General features: G+C 38.9%; 1 protein-coding gene across 1 annotated transcript in view; it reads left to right on the top strand.

Annotated features, from left to right (window-relative positions):
- The first annotated feature begins 250 nt into the window (after positions 1 to 250).
- Atp6v0d2 (ATPase H+ transporting V0 subunit d2) overlaps positions 251 to 20,381 on the top strand; it is a 33,235-nt gene continuing 13,104 nt past the window's right edge. The window contains exons 1-2 of the mRNA XM_038347073.2: positions 251 to 443; positions 1,787 to 1,958. Of these exons, the coding sequence (XP_038203001.2) occupies positions 251 to 443; positions 1,787 to 1,958 (365 nt within the window). The remainder of the gene's footprint in view (positions 444 to 1,786; positions 1,959 to 20,381) is intronic.

Here is a 20,381-nt window from a genome sequence, read left to right as displayed (position 1 = left end):
GCATCTGTCTGCTTCCTAACTGGAGATGTAGTGTAATCAAAAGCTTCACCCTCCTATACCCATAGCTTCTTGACCACAAGGATGATTGCTTGTTATTATTTCATGTGTACAAGTGTTTTGCTTACATATACATCTGAGAACCATATGCATGCCTGAGCACACAGAGGTCATTGAAGCCTCTTAAACTGGAGTTATGTAGACCCCAAGTGACTACTGGGAATTGAATCCTGCTCCTCTGTAAAAACAACAAATGCTCTCAACTGCTGAGCTCTCAGCACACCACAGGGAAGAAAGCAGTTACATCATGGCTTGTTCCATCTTGGTGGATCAGGAAGCAAAGAGATTAGACCAGAACCAGAGATCCACTCCTTCTTCTATTAAACAGGCCACAGTACCGGTCAATCAAAACACCACCACCAGCTGGGGGTCCAGCAGTCAGACAGGTTAGCCTTATAGGGAACAATCAAAATACAGCAGGTGCTATGCCAGAAGTATTAGCAAAGTGTATTCAAATTCAGTTCAGTGGGCTTAAATATTGTTTTCTCAGAAAAATCGAGGCTTTACAGAGTATATGATAATGATTGCATTGATCAACAGCAAATTATAGCTTTTAAATGACTTTTTAGTCAATTAACTATGGCTCTGAATCCCAATTTACTTACATGATTCTAGAGAGTGAGGTGGGATCAACAGTAACAAAAGTATGGCCATGGCCTTTCGAAGAAGAATAGACAATAAAATGAAGCTGGAATTGAAGTCAGTTCTCTGCAATACAAATCATTGACATTTAAAGAATGAATAATGTAGTGGTGATGCTTGATTCTTTGAGTAAAACGTCTACTAGTTTCAAAACAACCTCCATATAAGTCCCTTTGGACTTCAGCTTCTACATCTGTAGTTAAAGGATACTAAAACTGAGCTACAGAGGCTTCCCATCCCACCCTATATCTATGTCAGCTGTCACTAGTCTCTTCTTTTCCTCAAGTTGTACAAAGCTTTAGCATTCTCAGATTTCTCAAACTATTTACTAAAGATTAAAATTGGCCAATGTAAAGACATCTGTATTATTGGGAGTTCTATATAGGAACAGAACTAATAGAATGGGTGTGTATTTTAATGGGTACTTTACTAGAAGGACTTACAACCCATAGGTCTGGATAGGTCGCTGCATAATGGATAGGTTGGCAACCCTGTCGCTGCTTAGACCAAGAAGCTGGATGGTATCGCAGTCCCAGTGTGGTGGTGAAGGTCTAAAAGATTCCTGGAGAGTCCCCTGGTCCTGAGTTGACAGGATGACAGCAGTGGTGGTCAACAGCAGCAACAGAGTAGACACACATCACCAGCGTAAAGTGAAGGCTGCCAAACAAAGGACACTTTTCTTCTGACCTCTGTGTATCTGGGTCTCCACCAGAAGGTGAAACTTAGGGTAGGGAAGACCTTCTCCCATTGAAAAACTTGGAAATCATCAGTTAAGAGGATTGCCTCTCAATTGATTCCAGATCCTACTAAATTAATGGATCTGGTCTAGGGTTTTTTGTTTGTTTGTTTGCTTGCTTGTTTTTAGCTGTGTGAAATAATACCATCTCTTGGGTAATTTGAAATTCTTATGGTGCTACAATATCAATATATACACTGACTTTTTCATTTTCTTTAGAGATCAGCACTGTAGTCTAATTATATATACACCCATGTAAAAATCTAAAAGATAATCAATATGTCTTCATCTTAAAGTTACCACAAATACCTCTCAAAGTTTAACTTGACTTGGGGGTTCTTTACATTTCAGATCTGAAAATTCATCTCCAGACCACTGAGTATGGCAACTTCCTGGCTAATGAAACAAACCCTCTCACTGTTTCCAAAATTGACACGGAGATGAGGAAAAAGCTCTGCAGAGAGTTTGACTATTTCTGGAATAATTCATTGGAGCCCCTGAGCACATTTTTCACCTACATGACGTAAGTGAAACTCTGCTAAACCCCAATATGATGGATGATGACCCCTAATGCTTATAAGTGGAAGAACAGGCCTGAGTGTCTGTGTTAGACCTCATTGCCTGTAGTGTGAAGCGGCGGGGCTGCGTCCTGCCACCCGGCCGCAGGCTAACTTTACACCCGAAATAATTACACAGAAACTGTATTCTTTTAAAACACTGCCTGGCCCATTATCTGTAGCCTCTTATTGGTTAATTCTCACATCTTCCTTTAACCCATATTTAGTAATCTGTGTAGCACCACGAGGTGTGGCTTACCAGGAGAGATCTTAACCTGTGTCCATCTCGGAGAGGAGAAGCATGGAGACTCACTATGGCGACTGCCTGAAGAGTCTCCCCCACTCTACTTCCTTGTTCCCACAATTCTGTTCTGTCTACTCCACCTACCTAATTTTCTGTCTCTTAAAGGGCCAAGTCAGTTTTCTTTATTAATTAACCAGTGAAAGAAACATAGACAGATAACTCTCCTCCATCAATTGCCTGCAATTTTGAATGCATACAGATTTTAGTGACTGGTCAATTCACAACCTGCTTTTGTAATAGAGAAGATTTTAAGGATATAAAGCTGATGTGGAGGTGGTGATAACCTCCATCTACAAGTGTTTTTGTTTTAATGAATACTGAGTGGAGCTAATCCTTAAAGTGTTAGTACTGAGGTAAATCTTATGTGACTATTTTATATCATTTTCAGGGTGGGAGAATGTTGTAGGAGGTCGCTTCTTTGTTCCAAGATGCTCAGTCCCAAAATAATCACACAGAAACCATATTGTTTGCAATGCTGTTTGGCCAATAGCTTAAATGTATTTCTGGCTAGCTCATATCCTAAACTAACCATCTCCATTAATCTGTGTAGCGCCACAAGGCTGTGGCTTACTGGGTAAAGTTCAGGTATCTGTCTCCGGCAGGGATGCATGGCTTCTCCTTTTACTCCACCTTTTTTCCCCCAGCTTTCAGTTTAGTTTTCTCAGCCTAGCTCTATTCTGTTTAGCCACTGCCCAAAACAGCTTTTTTATTCATTACCCAATAATAGCAACACATATACAGAAGGACCTTCCATACCAGGAGAAGACTCAAAAATTGTTTTAAAGGTCATGTTTACTTTTTCTGGTCCCTTTCTCACAGTACAAGTGCCTCCTGTCATAGTTGCACATTTTATTCTTTTCCCTTTTCAGAGGTTTCAACCTTTCATTCTAAGGCAAATTCTAATGCTAACAAAGTAATAAATGACAAACTATACCAGTGCTCACCTGAGACATTTGAAATAGCTTTGTACCACTCTAGCCTTCCCAACTAAAAACATTTACAACAGATATGCTGTGTATTACATAGATCAAATTTAATTATAAGCAACAAAGTTATAACTAATACACCCAAGTTCTACCAAACACTTAGCACTCAAACATGCAATGAATTCACAGCAAGATGTTAACAATGATGTAAATGCTGGATTGTATGGGTCTAAAAGTAGATAAATGAGATAAAAGAACAGGACTTGGTATAGAACAATGTGTTCAGCAGTAGACAGAAATCAGGAAAGTGTCTATGAATCAATGTGGGGATTAGAGTGCATGTAAGAAGGGCCTGGGAGAAAAGTACAGAGTGTAGAGATAGGTTCTGAGGAGCAGGAGAAAGGGTTAGGACAAATAGGCAAATGGCAGAGGGGTCTTCTAAAGGAGCAGTTTCAGCCTCTGCCTTTAAGACTGCCTAGTAGTATGACAATAAAGGTGCTTTTGTGTTCCCATCTCTCTTCTATTTCTTCATCATCTATTCTTACAGTATGTAAATATCATCAGCTCTGACCTTGAGTCTAGTGAATAGAGAAAGGGACTCTGCTGAGCTGAATGAAGCTGGATGGATGCTGGCTGCTGTGCCTCACTTTAGAATGAGAGGAAAATGTCAGTTAGAAAATCTTCTCACACTATTTCAGATATGTATTTCAATCTAAAAACTGGCAACTAGAAAATATTCCATAGAAATAGAACCACATACCATAGGTAATATGGGTCAAATCAATGTGAATGTTCTGTCATTAGTACTGGACAAGACTAGAAAAAGAGGCTCGACTGTTTGAGATTTCCTACTATTTCATGCTCTTGGAAGATCAACTTACTTCATGGTTAATAAATATCGCCAAGAAAAATATGGCTGAGTTTGTTGCTTAGTAGGAGTGCACTTGCTAGCACAGAAAAGGCCCTAGGCTCTATAATGCATGTTGCATAAAAGGAGGAAAAAAACAGAAGTGAGGGAGGAAGGGAGGGATAAAATTAAAGAGAGAAGGCATGCGGAGAAGGAAAAATCAAGGGGCATGATTATAACTTAACAGGAGTTCAGAAAAGCATAAAAATTGCCCTATTCCACATATCCCCTTGATCCCTACCCAGTTCCTCTCCCCAGTGGAACCACTTCTTAATTTCTTATGTATTTTTTATAAAATCACTTACATGTATATGTGTCTAATAATGCATGCCCTAGCCAACACTGAATATTTCAAATGTATATAGACATCATATTTCTTTCTGCCCCCTTTCTCTCTCTCTTAATATTTCTTACTGATATCCCTGTGAACATTTTCCTCCTTAAATAATCATATAATTCTGTGTAATAAATATGCAATGACTCCATTTACCAGTCATCTCTCAACATCTATCTAAACTATTTTTATTTCTAGACTAAATTATTTACCTATTTTTATTAGGGTTTTCAGAACTTTTTAATTGATGTGCATACTTTGCAAATTAATGTAGTAGTCTTTTTTAGAAATAATGTGTCAAAAAACTTTTTTTGGTTTGATGTGATTTAATATTATAATACTTACCATTGGTATTGTATGCCTTTGGTGTTGAAGACCAAACTCAGGACCTCACACATACTAGGTAAAGTGCTCTCCCACTGACTATGCCTCAGATACAGTAATCTTTATTTTTTTATATTTCTTTATGGACATGTGTGTTTAGGACATTTTATGAATTTATTTATTTGTTTGTTTGGTTAGTTGGTTAGTTGGTTGGTTGGTTGGCTGGTTGGTTGGTTGGTTGGTTGGTTGGTTGGTTGGTTGGTTGGTTTTTTTTGAGACAGTGTTTTATGTAGCCGTGTCTGGTCTAGAACTTAGAATGTAGCCAAACCAACCCTTGAATTCCTAATCCTCCTGCCTTCACTTTTCAATTCCTTGGGTTACAGGGATTTGCCGCCATGCATTGCCTAGTTTTTTGTTTTGTCTGTTTTCTTGAGACTGTCTCACTGTAGAGTTCAACCTGACCTTGAATTTGTGTTCTCCCTTCCTATGCCTCCTTTTTTTAAGACTAGTATAACATCTTTATTGTTTTAACATATGAGCACTCCATAAACGCTACCTCCCTTCAGCTCCTTCCCCGTGCTCAATCTGGTCCCAAATGACCTTACTTTGCCCGCAGGCTTCTGGAGTGTTTATTCCTGGGCCATTTGCAACAGCCCCGTCTTGTCTTCACTCTGTTCTCTTGGCTCCACTAGAAGCTCCTTGGGCACTGACTTACCGCGTGGGACGACATCAGTTTTCTCTAGTCCAGCCTCTTAATGGTAGGATGGCAGGCATCAGCACTGCGTTCACATCTAGCTCTGTTGGACTCTTTCAGAAAACTGAAAAGAAAGGAAAAATCTGTTCTGGAGATTCCAAGCATATGCTTCCACCACTTTACTTTCCATTTTCACACACAATCCCACTAACAGCCAGGCTTATCTAAGCTGTCTGACTGATCCAGAATTTACAGTCCTCTTGACTCAACCTTCCAAGTATCTGGGATTGATCTGGGAATGTGCACCTAGGTCTTATGCCTTTTGAACTTTTGGGAATTGAACCAGGGCCACAAGCATGTTAAGCAAGCACTCTCCCACTGAGCTCCCTCCCCACCCTTAATATTTTGAGACTAGGTCAAACCATGTAGCTACCTGACCCTACAACCCAAGATGGCTCTGGTCTCTTGATTCGCCTGCCTCAACTTCCTGAGTGCCAGCACTGCAGATGTGTACCACTACATCTGGCTCTGTGTTTTATCTCATAATATCATATTGTGGTGTGACTTTTCATCTCTGGCAGAAGCCTGCTGCTTTCTGCAGAGCTTAGAGATTTATTTCAATAACCAACTGTGTACAAATGTGGGAACAGTGTCTCTTATACTCCCTCCAAAATGTTCTGTGAAGTCAAGTGCCTATGTAGCCCCAATGAACTTCCAACAATCAGAATTCTATTTTTCCCTAGTAGAAAATATCCTGAGGCAACACTGGAGTGCTGACAAAGTCAACCCTAAGAAAGACAGTCTAAATTTAAATTGATTATCTTAAGCTGTGCACATTTTATGTGAGATAATTACTGTACATGAGAAACTTATTTTAAAAATGTGGAGCAGATATTTTTAAATCCTTCATAGCAAGAATATCTGAAGGTTTTGCATACCATAATTATGCACAGTTTATGAAACAAAGGAACAGATCCAGCAGCATGTTAGTGAAGACTGCTTAGTGTAGACTGAAATTGTTTTTCTTCCTTCCTACCCGGTACTTTACAGAAGCATTTCAGCTGCTCTTCTCTTTTGGATGAGCATCTTTTTAAAATAATCTTTCAAGCATTCAAAGCATTCTACTACCAAGATGATAAAAATTTTAATGCAATAACCAGAAAAATACAGCCTTCAAGACCTATGTAGCAGTCCTGAGCTCCATTAAGAGTAGATCAAGAATGTGCTGATAAATATTGTACCTACTGTACTGAACATGTACAGATTTTTGTTGTCATGCTGCTTTAAAATATAACTACACATATAGAATTTATATCATATCAGTTGATAGAAGTGATCTAGAATATAAATTAAATATATGGAATGATGCACGCAGATTACATACAAATACTATGCTATTTTACCTACTTGAATGTCTGGGAATGTTAGGTATTTGGAGTAGGGGTTTGGAACAGTAGGCACAGGGACAAATACAATGAGAAATCTTGGGTTAAAGATGAGAGATACTGAAAATCTCAGGTTAATCTGAAGATACCTTAAAGATTCATTTATAAGGGATAACCAAAGTTCTTTACTGTCTCATCCATGGCCTAGACTTGGGCCTTTCAGTACTAAAACCAGGCAAGTCCTTAGCAGTCTAGACAGGAAATGAACACCTTGACTCTGGTTCACTGAGAATGTCTATCTGAATGAAGTAGATGTGTCCTTTAATGGTGAAAAGTCAAAACAGGATTAGGCAGCAACTGTCACAAACTCGGGCATTCAGTCAGGAAGGAGAGACTACAGAATTAGAGCAATAGCTCTGATGTTAAAGGATCTGCAGAGAAGGCAGAACACAAGCAATATTTAAAATGTGCATATATTGAGGGAATAACAGAGACATGAAAAGAATTTGTGCTTAGAAAGAGGAACTCTTTTCATTTGGGTCTGGACCTAGATGTTTAAAGAGAAAGGAGTGGGGAAAAGAAAAGAGCCTGGCCAGGTTCAGGGCTTTGATCCTAAGTAAAAGTCAAGAAAGGAGGACTTTCCCAAAGATGCCCAAGTTGACATGCTTCCCTGTGCCAAACTGTGCCCCTCTCTTGACAGTCAGCACCATACATGATGAGGATTACATTCCTGCTGTGAGACCATAAGATGGAATGATTGGGCGCTCCCACTGCAGCTGGCCAGATAACTAAGCAGTTTAATGTTATGTCTTTATGCTCTTTTCTCATATGACCAGCTTTTAGGACTCTTGTGTATACAGTGCTCATTCAATAACTTCCAATGCTGCTTTCATACTTATTTACTGGGACATTGAAAAATAATCTCCCTAAGTCTGCAGACTGTAAGTACCAAGTATTGTACTCCAAGAAGCCCTGTTCTAAATGTGCTGCATTCCTTCTTGTTTACTTATTTGTTTTTACTTGTTAATTCTTCCTACTTCATAAAGTGAGTGGAATGATGTATTTAGGGAGATAATTCTGTTGTTATTATAAAAGATGTGTTCAGGAGATGAGACAAAGCATAGAAAATGCAGAGGAAGTTATTTCTTAAATTTGCGCTGGAAATCTTAGCAGGGGAGATAGGAAAGAGGGGATGGTTACATTGTGGTTAGACACTTTTAGGAGTTAGAGGTCTCAGAATTTAGTATCTAGATTTGTGATGAGTGAGGGAAAACAGCAGTAGTTACGAGGCAGTCTAGGAAAAAGGAAGAAATAATTTACAAGGGTTTTATTTTTCTCTGTAGACAAAAGAAGTTCAAAATCCAATGTGAATTAAAGCATATAATGTAAATAAATTACCATTTATGTCATCATTGCTTGACATCTTTGTATAGTCTCTATTCATTTCTAAAGAACTAAAATCACTGTTGATTTGAAACCTTAGCTTCCCTGCTTTCACTGCCACCCTTTTCCAACATAAATGATATTCTGACGTTGTTTTTAAATGGCTGTAGAGCCTTCCCTCTAGTTCAGACTATTTAGATATATTAAACTTTGTATTTCCCTTTCTCAAAGCTTTGCTTATTATATACTATGTTTTTTAAAAGCAAAAAAATACTAGAAAAACACACACATACATATACACAAACCAAACCCATAGGAAGACAAAATCAGAAGCCATAACATACAAGCAAAAAATACCAAGAAATAGAAATCCCCAAAAATGTGATATGAGATGGAAATTAACAGAAATATCATTGAATTTTTGTTGTGTTGGCTATGTACTGCTGAGCATGGTGTCTGCCCTCAAGTGTAGTTTAAATACTCAGTGAGATTCCATTGAAGAAAGCTAGTTTTTCCTTTGCAAGTGGTTGTCATTTGGAAGCAGATTTTTTGGCTAGTATAATCTATAGGGCTAGATCATAGATAGAGATTGTTTATATCATGAAATATCTTGCTTTTTCATTTATTGTAATTGGAAGTTTTTCAGGTTATAGTAGTCTGGGCTGGCATCAGTTTTCTCTCAAAGTCTATGGGACATCTGTCCAGGAACTTCTGGCTTTTAGTGTTTCCACTGATAAGTTATATGAAATTATAATCAGTCTGTTTTTCTGTTACTTGATGTTTTCCCTTGCAGTTTTTAATAGTCTTTCTTTGTTTTGTATGTTTAGTGTTTTGTATATTACAACCAAAGGGGATTCTGGAAATGGGAAATCTAGGTAAATAAAGAAAGGCTACAGACACAAGCATCAACCAACAGAATACAAGAGATGAAAGAGAGAATCTCAGAAATTGAAAATATGATAGAAGAAATAGATATATTAGTCAAAAATGTTTAATACAAAAATTTCCTTACATAAAGAATACAGGGAGTCTGGGACATATGAGAAGACCAAATCTAAGAATACTAAGAATAGGAGTAAGGAGAAGAATCTCAACTCAAAGGCCCAGAAAATATTTAATATTTTCAACAAAAGCACAAAAGAAAATTTTCCCAACCTAAAAAAGGACATACAAGAAGCAAAATAGACAGGCCCGGAAAAGAAAATGTACTCACCCCATAATATATATATATATATATATATATATATATATATATATATATATATATATACATACTATTACATACTATGTTTTAATTGCCACAGTCACATTTCCAATAATATTTTGTGATTGGCAATAGTGGCAATCAATCTTGACTATCAGTTTGATTGGATTAAAAGATGCCAAGAGAAAAGCAAAGCACACTTGTAGGTGTGTCTGTGAGAGACTTTTTTTCCACCAAAGGCTAGAACTTAAGGCCTCTCTCTTATTTAATCAATACTTGACTCTATGGATAGGCTAATATTTTGAATAAATTATTGGAAGGTGATGGAGCTGGGCCCTGGTTGAAGGAAGTAGAAGGCATGTCTCTCAGGGCATGCCTTTCCTGCCCACTTCATGTCTTCATGATGTCACAGGATGTCACAGGTGTCATCTCATGTGTTGTGCTGATCAGATAAATATCATTTAAGTGTAGGTAGACCAAGCTTTACTTCTGGCAAGCCTTTCTCAATTCACAAAAGTTGTGAGCGGTTTGTGTTCAGCCTGTGTGAGCAACTACGCGAATCCAGCTCCCAGGCCAGTGTGAGTAGAAGGCTCTGCTCTGCCACTGCTTCCCACCGGTGGTTGAGTAAAATTTCCGAAATGATGAGTCAGTCAGTCTTTCTCTTGAATTGTTTACATCAGGCTCTGTCACAGTGATGCAAAGTCACTTACTTCAGAATCACTGTTCATTCCTGGTTGTGAGTTTCCAGACAGAAAAGTCTTTCTCCCAATCGTACACAAGGCTCTGCCTGAAAGCTTTCACTGCCTCCAGAAATTCCACCAGAAGCAAGAACGTGCGTGGCTAAATAGTCTCACCTGAAGTGACTGATAACGGTCTTATCATTTTAACCTCCCCAGCCCTATAAGAGCTGAAAACACTAGAGCTATTCTGCAGAACTGAAATCTGGTCTGCCTAAACTGGGAGATATTTGTTGGATCATCACAATACATGCTTTAAGAGCTACTGCAAATAAGGATTTGTGCAAGAGTCTAATATTAATAGATTCATAAGGGTTTTGTTTTCTAACTGAAAGAATTATTAAAGGTGCAGATTCCAAGATTGTGCTTCCAAAAATCATGGCTTAGTGAGTCTTGGAACATGTCTATGAATCTGCATTTTATTTAATAAATCTTACAGATGATCCTGATGCAGGTTGGGAAATTCTCATAACCACGACTCTACACTATGCTACTTTTGGATCCCCCCAAGAAAAAGTCCTTTAGTCATTCAAAGCCTTGGTTTCCAACTAAGGAAGAAATGTCATTTTATACAATACAGAGTTGTGAGTTTAATTCTAAAAAGGGATCAGCTTCGTATTTTGTGATAGCAACTGCTAATAAAGTACAGAGTCTTTGGTTTAAAAATGTTTAGTAATTTCAAGAGAAAATGGGATATGGTTAAACCAAATGAGGGTCCCTGGGTTGTTACATAAATTGCAGATTTGTGAAAAATCACCTGTAAACATATGCACTTATTACACAATAATCCAGTCTACCTTCACTCAAAAATCTTCAAACATGCAAAAAAAAAAAAAAGCAAATTTTACTGGCGAATGCCAGCACAATGTTCACCTGGGGGAGTGAGGAAAGGGTGCGCAAAGAGACAAACATCCAAGCCAAGCTTGTAGGAAGAGGTTGTATGAGGAAGTGGTCAAACGAACAAAGGAAAAGAGACCAGTTTAATACTGCTGCTCAGCTGCTGATGCCAACTGAAATTAGCAAAATTCGCGCCTGAGGATTAAGGATATTAAGGGAGTGGGTGTGGAGGAGTTTAGGATGTCATCCCTTGCAACAGATTTTCAAGTGGGATACAAATCTGGGTCAAAGGCAAGCTCTTTCCTTTGGGCTTTGTCCATGAGCTGCCTAACCATGAGTTGTCCACCAGGTGGCGGGGTTGAGCCTGGTAACCTGGTTTCCAAACTGTTTCTCCTTCCTTGTGATTGCTTAAAGAGATTTGAGGCTGTTTCATAACCTTGGTTCTTAGGATACAGATTAACATCTACCTTGGTAGTGATCCAGATATCTGTTGTCCTAGTTTTAGTTTATCTTCCTTTTTTTTTACTGCAAAGAATAACTATGTTTAAAAAAATTAGTTTTTAATTAGAATTTAATACTCACTACAAGGTAGTGCATTTATAAATGCTTTATATGTATTGGGCTCAATTAATTCTCACAACAACCATACTGAGTGGCACTAACATTATTGGGTTTTTTAAAATATGGGACTATATTAAGTACTGATGTTCCAAAGTTCCATGGTAACCATACATAAGTTTTGATTATATCTTTCCTACATATTCCATGTGAAAAGTTTCAGGTATACACATGTTTACATAGAAGGACAAATTTATATCATTAGTTTTATTGTTTGTTGTAGACTGTAGCACGGCGTTATAGACATTGTCTATTTCATATTTATTATGAATTTTCCAAATAAATACATGTAAAATGTATTTTAGACAGTGAACACAGTATATCATATTATTTTGGGTACACCATGATTCATTTAATCATTCCTTTTTCTTTATCTGGATTGATTGATTGATATATCAGTTTTAAAAGGCCTCTCTGTAAATCTTAGATGACTGTGACTTCACAGTCCTCCAGCCTAGGATCCAGAGCACTGATAGTACAGGCATCACCTCTAGCTTGTTTAATTTCTTTGGTATTTCAGGTGGCTCAGTAATCAATCTCACAGCAGCTACACTTGCTCTTTCATGTGACATCATTTCTTTAGTATAGATTCTCAGAAGTGAAATTGCTTTGTCAAAAGATAATCATTTTTATATTTTACATATTAGCAGATTATACTTCTCTCAGATCCTTTACTATTCACTAGGATTTGTTTCGTCTCTGTATTGATGGAGGAGTGTCTATGTGTTACTTTCATTATTAATAAAGAAAACTGCCTTGGCCCTTTAAGAGAACAGAAAATTAGGTAGGCGGAGTAGACAGAACAGAATGCTGGGAAGCAGGAGTTGGGGAGACGCTTCAGGCATTCGCCATAGTGAGTCTCCATGCTGCTCCTCTCCGAGATGGACGCAGGTTAAGATCTCTCCTGGTAAGCCACACCTCGTGGTGCTACCCAGATTACTAAATATGGGTTAAAGGAAGATGTGAGAATTAACCAATAAGAGGCTACAGATAATGGGCCAGGCAGTGTTTTAAAAGAATACAGTTTCCGTGTAATTATTTCGGGTGTAAAGCTAGCCGGCTGCCGGGTGGCGGGACACAGCCCCGCCGCTTCTCACTACACTGTATCAGAAAGAAAAAAATAGCAGTCTATAAAACCTGCTCTGAGTGATAATTGAACACACTAAAGATGAGATGCCATGCTTGCAGACTGTAATAGATGCTTCCAGCATGTTTAACTCATCTAACTGACCCAAAACATACTTTTATCCATTAATAGTTTTCTCAGTTCCTGAGAAGCTTCAAGTTTGCTTGAAGAGGAGGAACCATCTTTTTCATATTATGATCATTCTGTGGATAGAAATGTTACAGAAAATGCAGGAAATGGTCATCCCTCTTCTGCTCTAAACCTGGAACACTCAAAAAAAAAAAACCAAACTTAGTAAAGTCCTTGTCTTTGCACATGGTTAAGAACTATGAATAGCTATATTTCAAATGAACACATGAAATAACTTACCCAAGAGCACAAGTTGGAAATGGCAAAATAATCAACTCCAGATCGTACATTACATTAAATATGTAATGAATATTTGTGAATGAATGTGCTGAGTATTTCTTACACTCATCATTGCTTCTGCCAGTATACATACATAGAAAGCAAGACACAGGGGCAGAGAGAATAAACAGTCAGACAGACAGAGATTCCCTTCCAGCTGAAGACACCCCTCAGGTTTATTTTTATTTTATGTGGATGTGTGAATACCTATGTATGTATACCAAGTGCTTGCCTGGTTCCAGAGGATGCCAGAAGAGGGTGTCAGATTCCCCTGGAACTAGAGTTACAGGCAGCTGTGAACTACCTGATGTTGGTACTGGGAACTCAATCCCAGTCCTTTTCAAGAGCAGCAAGGGCTCTTAACCAGCCCTGAGTTATAAACATTTTTAAAAGCTAAAATAAAAATGTATCTGACTATTGCCTGAGAAGGTGAGAGGGGTTTGAACTTTTAGCATCTTTATGCATGGGGAAATGACAAAGAACTTAACACTGGTATGGAAAAAATGTAAATAAGTTTGAGGAATTTTCAGCAAGTCTGGTCACTCTCTTAAATACTAAAGAGATGAACAGTTGTAGATTTTGTGTGATGTACAGTAAGCAACATCCTCATTTTTGATGTTTGCTATTATGGGCAATGCTAAATGGGAAATAATTTTTCAGCATGTTATTTTTTAGAAGGAAAAATAAATGTGACAAACAAAAATTAAATCATTCTGAAAAGTTAATTTTCACTTCCTCTTTTTTTTAAAAAAAAAGAAGCTTCAGAGAAATAGAAATGTTACTGAAAATGCAGAGGGAGCAGAATGTTTGTGTGTGTTCTGATTCTCAGCAGTGTATTTGCAAACCATTCAGAATGTCAGGACTTCCCCATGGAGTACATCTGGTTGGGTCTGAATTGAGCAATTCCATGACTTAATTAGATGTTAATCAAGTCAAACCTTCACTTGAAAAATTATTAAGTCGAGAGATATAGTGTGGCCCTTACTGAGTCATAATGAATGACAAGTCAGCCTGTATGAGTGAACCAGTACTTTCCATTGAGGAGTTTCACTGGGGGATGAAATAAATTGTTTTAAAATGTACCAAATATGTCACAACACACACACACACACACAAGCTCTGTTAGTGAACAGTTATATCTGAAATTATATGGTATGTTCCTTTCTCTGTTTCCCATATGTGCAAACATGACCTAGTCAACATATCTAAGAACTCTGATCACCTAAGACAGTTGTCACAGAGCACAGATAGAAGGATGCTGGTGTGGTCTCTTAGGTAGGAAGGAACTGGAGCAATCAAACTTGATGTAAAAATGTAAAAAAAATGTAAAAACCTCAGTTCACAAGATGACTCATTGAGTAAAGATACTTATCTACCAGAACCTCGTGGAAGGAGAGAACTGACACCCTCATGGTGTTCTCTCACTCCACACACACCATAGCATGCACACCCCTATGTAAGAAAGATGTGACTTCCAGGATCAAGCCACATCATAATTGCATACCTTTAGACCATATATCCAGTATAATCATTTGAGACCAAAGAAAGGAGTTCAGACTGAGTCTTCAGTGCTTCCATTTAAAACAAGTTCAAGTCTTTTTATGTACAAAAGTCACTGTCACTTAGGACAGCCACTGGTAAGAACTGCTTCCATTTTTGTCTGGGGGGTTCATAATAGCATATGTTAATTATAAAATATAATGAGCTCATTATAACATTTTTATTTATGGATATGATATACTTTAATAATATTGTATTAAAGTTAATGATTTCATTGCCAAAGAGAAAATTAAAATTGAACTTTTACCATCTAGAATAATGAACATCCAAAGACATGAAGAGTTCAAAAGTACAGAACTGGAGAACTGGACACAGAGAGATGAGACAGAGAGAGAGAGAGAGAGAGAGAGAGAGAGAGAGAGAGAGAGAGAGAGAGAGATTAAGAATGTCAACTGTTTTTCAAAATACTTATAAAAAATTAAGCACTTGAAGATAATCCCCCAGTGTAACCAGCTCATTTCCTTTTTAATTTTCTTTATTATTAGTGTGTGCATGTGTGAATACAGGCACACTCATGTAGATTTCAAAGGATAACTTTGTGGAATTGGTTCCCTCCTTCCACAGTGGGTTGGTTCCAAAGATTAAACTCAAGTAAATGGCCCTGAACTATGACATCACCATGGCTCATGGTTTTTTGGATGTCTCAGCCTTCTACACAACTGCTAGGCTTCTTATCCCCACCTTCTATCCTCCAAGAGAAACAGTGAAAATTGAAAGGGTTCTTTTAGGTGATCTTGTCTGTTTCCAATTTCCAGGTGAACCTATATATGTTTTTCTTTTGGTTCATTTTATTACCTAGCTTCTCTAGCATCATAAACTATAGTGCAATATCTTATGTTTATAGCTAGTATCCACTTATGAGTGAGTACATGCCATATGCATCTTTTGGGGTCTGGGTTACCTCACTCAGAATAGTGTTTTCTAATTCTATCTATTTGCATGCAAAATTCAAGACGTCATTGTTTTTTACCGCTGAGTAGTACTCTAATGTGTAAATGTGCCACATTTTCTTTATCCATTCTTTGGTTGTGGGGCACCTAGGTTGTTTCCAGGTTCTGGCTACTACAAATAATGCTGCTATGAACATAGTTGAACAAATGCTTTTGTAGTATGATTGAGCATCTTTTGGGGCATGATGGGTTCACCCACTAAAACAGTCTACCTGAGCTAATGGGAGTTCACCAACTCCAGCCAGACTGGGAAGGAACAAGCATAGGACCCCACTAGTCCCTCTGAATGTGGTTGACATTTGCATGGCTGAGGCAGACTGAGGGGCCACTGGTAGTAGCACCAGGATTTATCCCTACTGCATGTACTGACTTTTTGGGATCCTATTCTCTTTGGGTGTATACCTTGCTCAGCCTAGATATAGTATGGAGGGCCTTGTACCTTCCACAAAGCAATATGCCTTACCCTCTCTGAAGATTAGATGAGGGTGGGGTGGGAGGGTGTGTGGAGGGAATGGGAAGAGGGGAGGTGATGTAGGTGTGTCTTCTATCTATCTGATGATTTCATTGGTTAATTAATAAAGAAACTGCTTGGCCTGATAGGTTAGAACATAGGTGGGTGGAGTAGACAGAACAGGATGCTGGGAGTGAGGCAGATGCCTCGGGCAATCGCCATGCCTCTCCTCTCTGAGACAGATGCCATGCCTCTCCTCTCTTGGACAGTCGCCATGAAGCCAGCCCCCAGGTCAGACATGCTGAATCTTTTCTGGTAAGAGACCACTTCGTGGTGCTGCACAGATTATTAGAAATGGGTTAATCAAGATGTGAGAATTAGACAATAAGAGGCTGGAACTAATGGGCCAGACAGTGTTTAAATGAATACAGTTTGTCTGTTGTTATTTCTGGGGCTAAGCTAGCTATGCAGGAGCCGGGCGGGACAAAAAGCAGGCCTGCTCATCTCATCACTACAGGGAGGGAATGGGAACTAGAATTGGTATTTTTTAAAAATCTAATACACCCCTGAAAAAAAGAAAGGGTTCTTTTATTTAAAAGTAAATGTAAAACCACATATGAGCCGGGCGGTGGTGGCGCACGCCTTTAATCCCAGCACTCGGGAGGCAGAGGCAGGTGGATCTCTGAGTTTGAGGCCAGCCTGGTCTACAAGAGCTAGCTCCAGGACAGGCTCTAGAAACTACAGGGAAACCCTGTCTCGAAAAACCAAAAAAAAAAAAAAAAAACAAACCCACATATGAAGAAATCTCCAGCTCAATAAAAAGATATAAACATTGCGAAATTTTTCATATTAAATATGTGGTTTTTCACATTCTATTTCCACACCTACAGAGACCAATTTGTAGGAAAATCTCCTCTCAGAGTGTATGACCTTCTTTAATTTGACGCACTCTCCTGTGTTTTCTTATTATGACTAATTCTGAGGTCAACCATTCAAAACTGAATAAATATTTCCATTCTTAAGCTGAGGAAATGGAGTGCTTGAGAACTGGCTTTTAAGTGGCAGAACTGGCCTTAGAATCATGTTTATCTATTCCCAAGTCTCGGCTCCTTCTAATGTGATGATCTTATTATGATTTAAAAACCGCTTTGATATGCATGGTTTACTTTAATCTGCCCCATGGCCCTAGCAAGTCTGCCCCTTCATGTTCTCTGGTTCCAAATTTGTTTAAAAGAATGCTCTATTTCTCTGTTTTGATACTTGTTTACACACCCCCTTCAGTCTTGAACCCTGCTCCTCTGTGCCACCAAATGCTTGTGGGTTGCCAAGCATGCTCTCACCTTACCCAGGCATTTGCAGTTGCCAACCTCACCCCACTCACTCTGATGAGTGTCTTCCTTTTACCACTTTTCTCAGACTCTTACTAAGTCTCATTCCTGCCCCCTAGAACATTCTTCAGAGGTCTGCTCCCTCCCTCCCTTCCTCTCTCTCTCTCTCTCTCTCTCTCTCTCTCTCTCTCTCTCTCTCTCTCTCTCTCTCTCTCTCTCTCCTCCTCCTCCTCCTCCTCCTCCTCCTTCTCCTCCTCCTTCATCTTCTCTTTTTCCAAGACAGGGTTTCTCTGTGTACCCCTTACTGACCTAGAACTAGCTCTATAGACCAGGCTAGCCTCAAACTTGCAGAGATCTGCCTGCCTCTGTCTTGCTAATGCTTGGGATCAAAGGTGTGTGCCACCACCACTCAGATATTTCTCTCTTCTAAAATGTTTGTTTCCCCCCTTCAGTGCTATGGGTCATATTCCAGACTTTGGTACATGCTAGGCAAGCATTCCACCACTGGGCTATATCCCTCTACCTGAAAATATACACTTTATTTTAAATTATCCTATCCTTTGCTGAAGAGGTAATCATACACCAATTTTAAAAGTGCTTGTATACCAGGAACGGAAATGTATGTTTGACCTTAATGGCAGAAGGAGGTCGCAGTTACTTTAAGAGTGAAAGCAGTAGTGTTGCTGACAAAGAAAAGAGAAGAGAAGCTTATCAGAGGCTTTTGGGTTGTATGCCTCTGTGGTTCGTGTGACTGTGGTACCTGTGGGAAAAAGGAGTGATCATGTACACCAAAAAGAAGTACAAGAGTTCAGATCACAGCTGGGAGCATAGCTCAATGACAGGATGCTGTCACAGCATCTCTGATGCCTAGTTCAATCTCCAGAAAAACAATATGGAACTTAAAAGCATGCACCTATTTATTTTATTTTACATTATAAATCTATAATAAAATTATTTGTATTTATAAGAAACAAAGAATATATTCCCAAATCCATAGATTTGAAATTCATGAGAGATTTCTCTAAAACTGAGATTTACTAATGGATGATACTGTTGAGTGTCAGGGACTAAGTAGGATAATAGAATGGAACCTTTGGTTAGAACACACATAAGTACTTCATTCTCTCAGTTGAGACGGTCAAACAGAATATCTTCTACGAAGCCCAAATAGTGCCCAGACATTGGCTCTAGCAGTATTAGCTCATAAATAGGACCAAAAGGTTTCCTCAGAGAAATAACTGATTCTAGAGCTGGGGCAAGGAGGAGGAAAGGAAAGAGATATATCCTAATCATTCCTTTCCTAAACAATGCTATAAGAACTGGTGTTATTGCTATTTTAGAAACAAGTCTACTCGAAGAATGAGTAAGCATGTAACCCATGCACCAGGCTCCTGCAACAGCATTTCCAGTATCCGAGTTCACTGTGATCCACTGCAAGGTGTCACTTTTCAAGTCTATATTGTGGTGCAGTCTCCACCATTGTCAAACATGGTTTGTTTGTTCATTCACCAGTGGACTGTCCCTTCCCTCCTCTAACCTGTCGCCTCATTTTCTCCACTGCTTCTCCCCCTTGGCATTACACATTCCCCCTTCTCTTTCACATGAAGCAAATACTGACCTTCTAAATTGCAAGATGTCCAGCCCATGCAAGGCTATTTTCTCCTTACATTAAGGTCAGCTTGTCTCCAAAGCTATAGAGAAACCCTGTCTTGAAAAACAAAAAAACTAAACAAAACAAAAAAGGTAAGGTGGTCATATGAGCTCTCTCTCTTTGTCCTTCTCATTTCCTACTCATTTAAACATACATTGATCATCTCTGCCTTTGTCTCCCCCTTTCCTCTCCCACAAACACACTCTACTAAGTGTTTTTACTAGCTTAGATGGTCTCTTAGTTTCTGTAGCATATGGATGTCTGTGTCAGTGTCTACCTTAATGTACCTGTGGCCATTGACACTCTTTAATATCTCCTTATAACTTTCTAGAACTTTTTGGAGCTACTGCCCTGGCTATCCCCCATCTGGCCGTTTTTCTTCATACACTTTATCACAGGTTCCTCCTGTGGTCACATAGAATAACTCTTTGCTACTATCTTAGTTAAGGTTTCAGTTGTTGTGATGAAACACCATGAGGCTAGGAAAATGTTTATTTGGCTTTCATATCCTGAATCTCTATTCATGGAGGAAGCTAAGGCAGAAACTCAAATGTAGCAGGAACCTGGAGGCAGGAGCTGGTGCAGAACCATGGAGGAGTGCTGCTTACTGGTTTGCTCAGCCTGCTTTCTTATCGAACCCCAAACCACCAGCCCAACTGTGGCCCTCCCACACCAATCAGTAAGCAACAGAATGTCCTATATGCTTGCCTAAAGACCATTCTTATGGATGCATTTTCTCAATTGTGGTTCCCTCCGATCAGATGCCTATAGCTTGTGTCAAGTGAACACAAAACTAGCCTGCGCACAAACTCTCTAGGGAGTGATCGTAATCCCTCTCAGGCTTTGTCTTCTAGCTTTAAACTGCCTCCCCCGTCTCTGGATATCTTTAGTTTACACTTCTGAGGGTTTATTGTTCTTTCTTGGTTAGCTCTTGTACACCTTAAACTCATTCTGTCCAGAATCTACATGTTCTGTAAATGTCTTCTTCCCACATTGTCTCTTCTCAAGCAAAAACTTCCCAGTCTATTCATAGTCCTAAACACTGAAAACAGAGTAATACAAGGACTAAAAAGTACTGTCCTTGAAGCAGACTGCCAGAGTTTGGGTCTCAACTGTCCTATTTGTTAGATGTAGTTGCTATCATGGGCTACATTTGCATTTATCTGGGCCACAGGTTCCTCAAATAAAAAATGGAAACAATAATAATAACAATATTACAGTGATGTTACGGAGAGTAAATAAAATAACTTTTGTGAAGCACT

This window comes from Arvicola amphibius, chromosome 11 (genome assembly GCF_903992535.2).
Source record: "Arvicola amphibius chromosome 11, mArvAmp1.2, whole genome shotgun sequence".
NCBI classification, from domain to species: domain Eukaryota; kingdom Metazoa; phylum Chordata; class Mammalia; order Rodentia; family Cricetidae; genus Arvicola; species Arvicola amphibius.
This window is presented reverse-complemented; position numbering and strand designations above follow the sequence as displayed.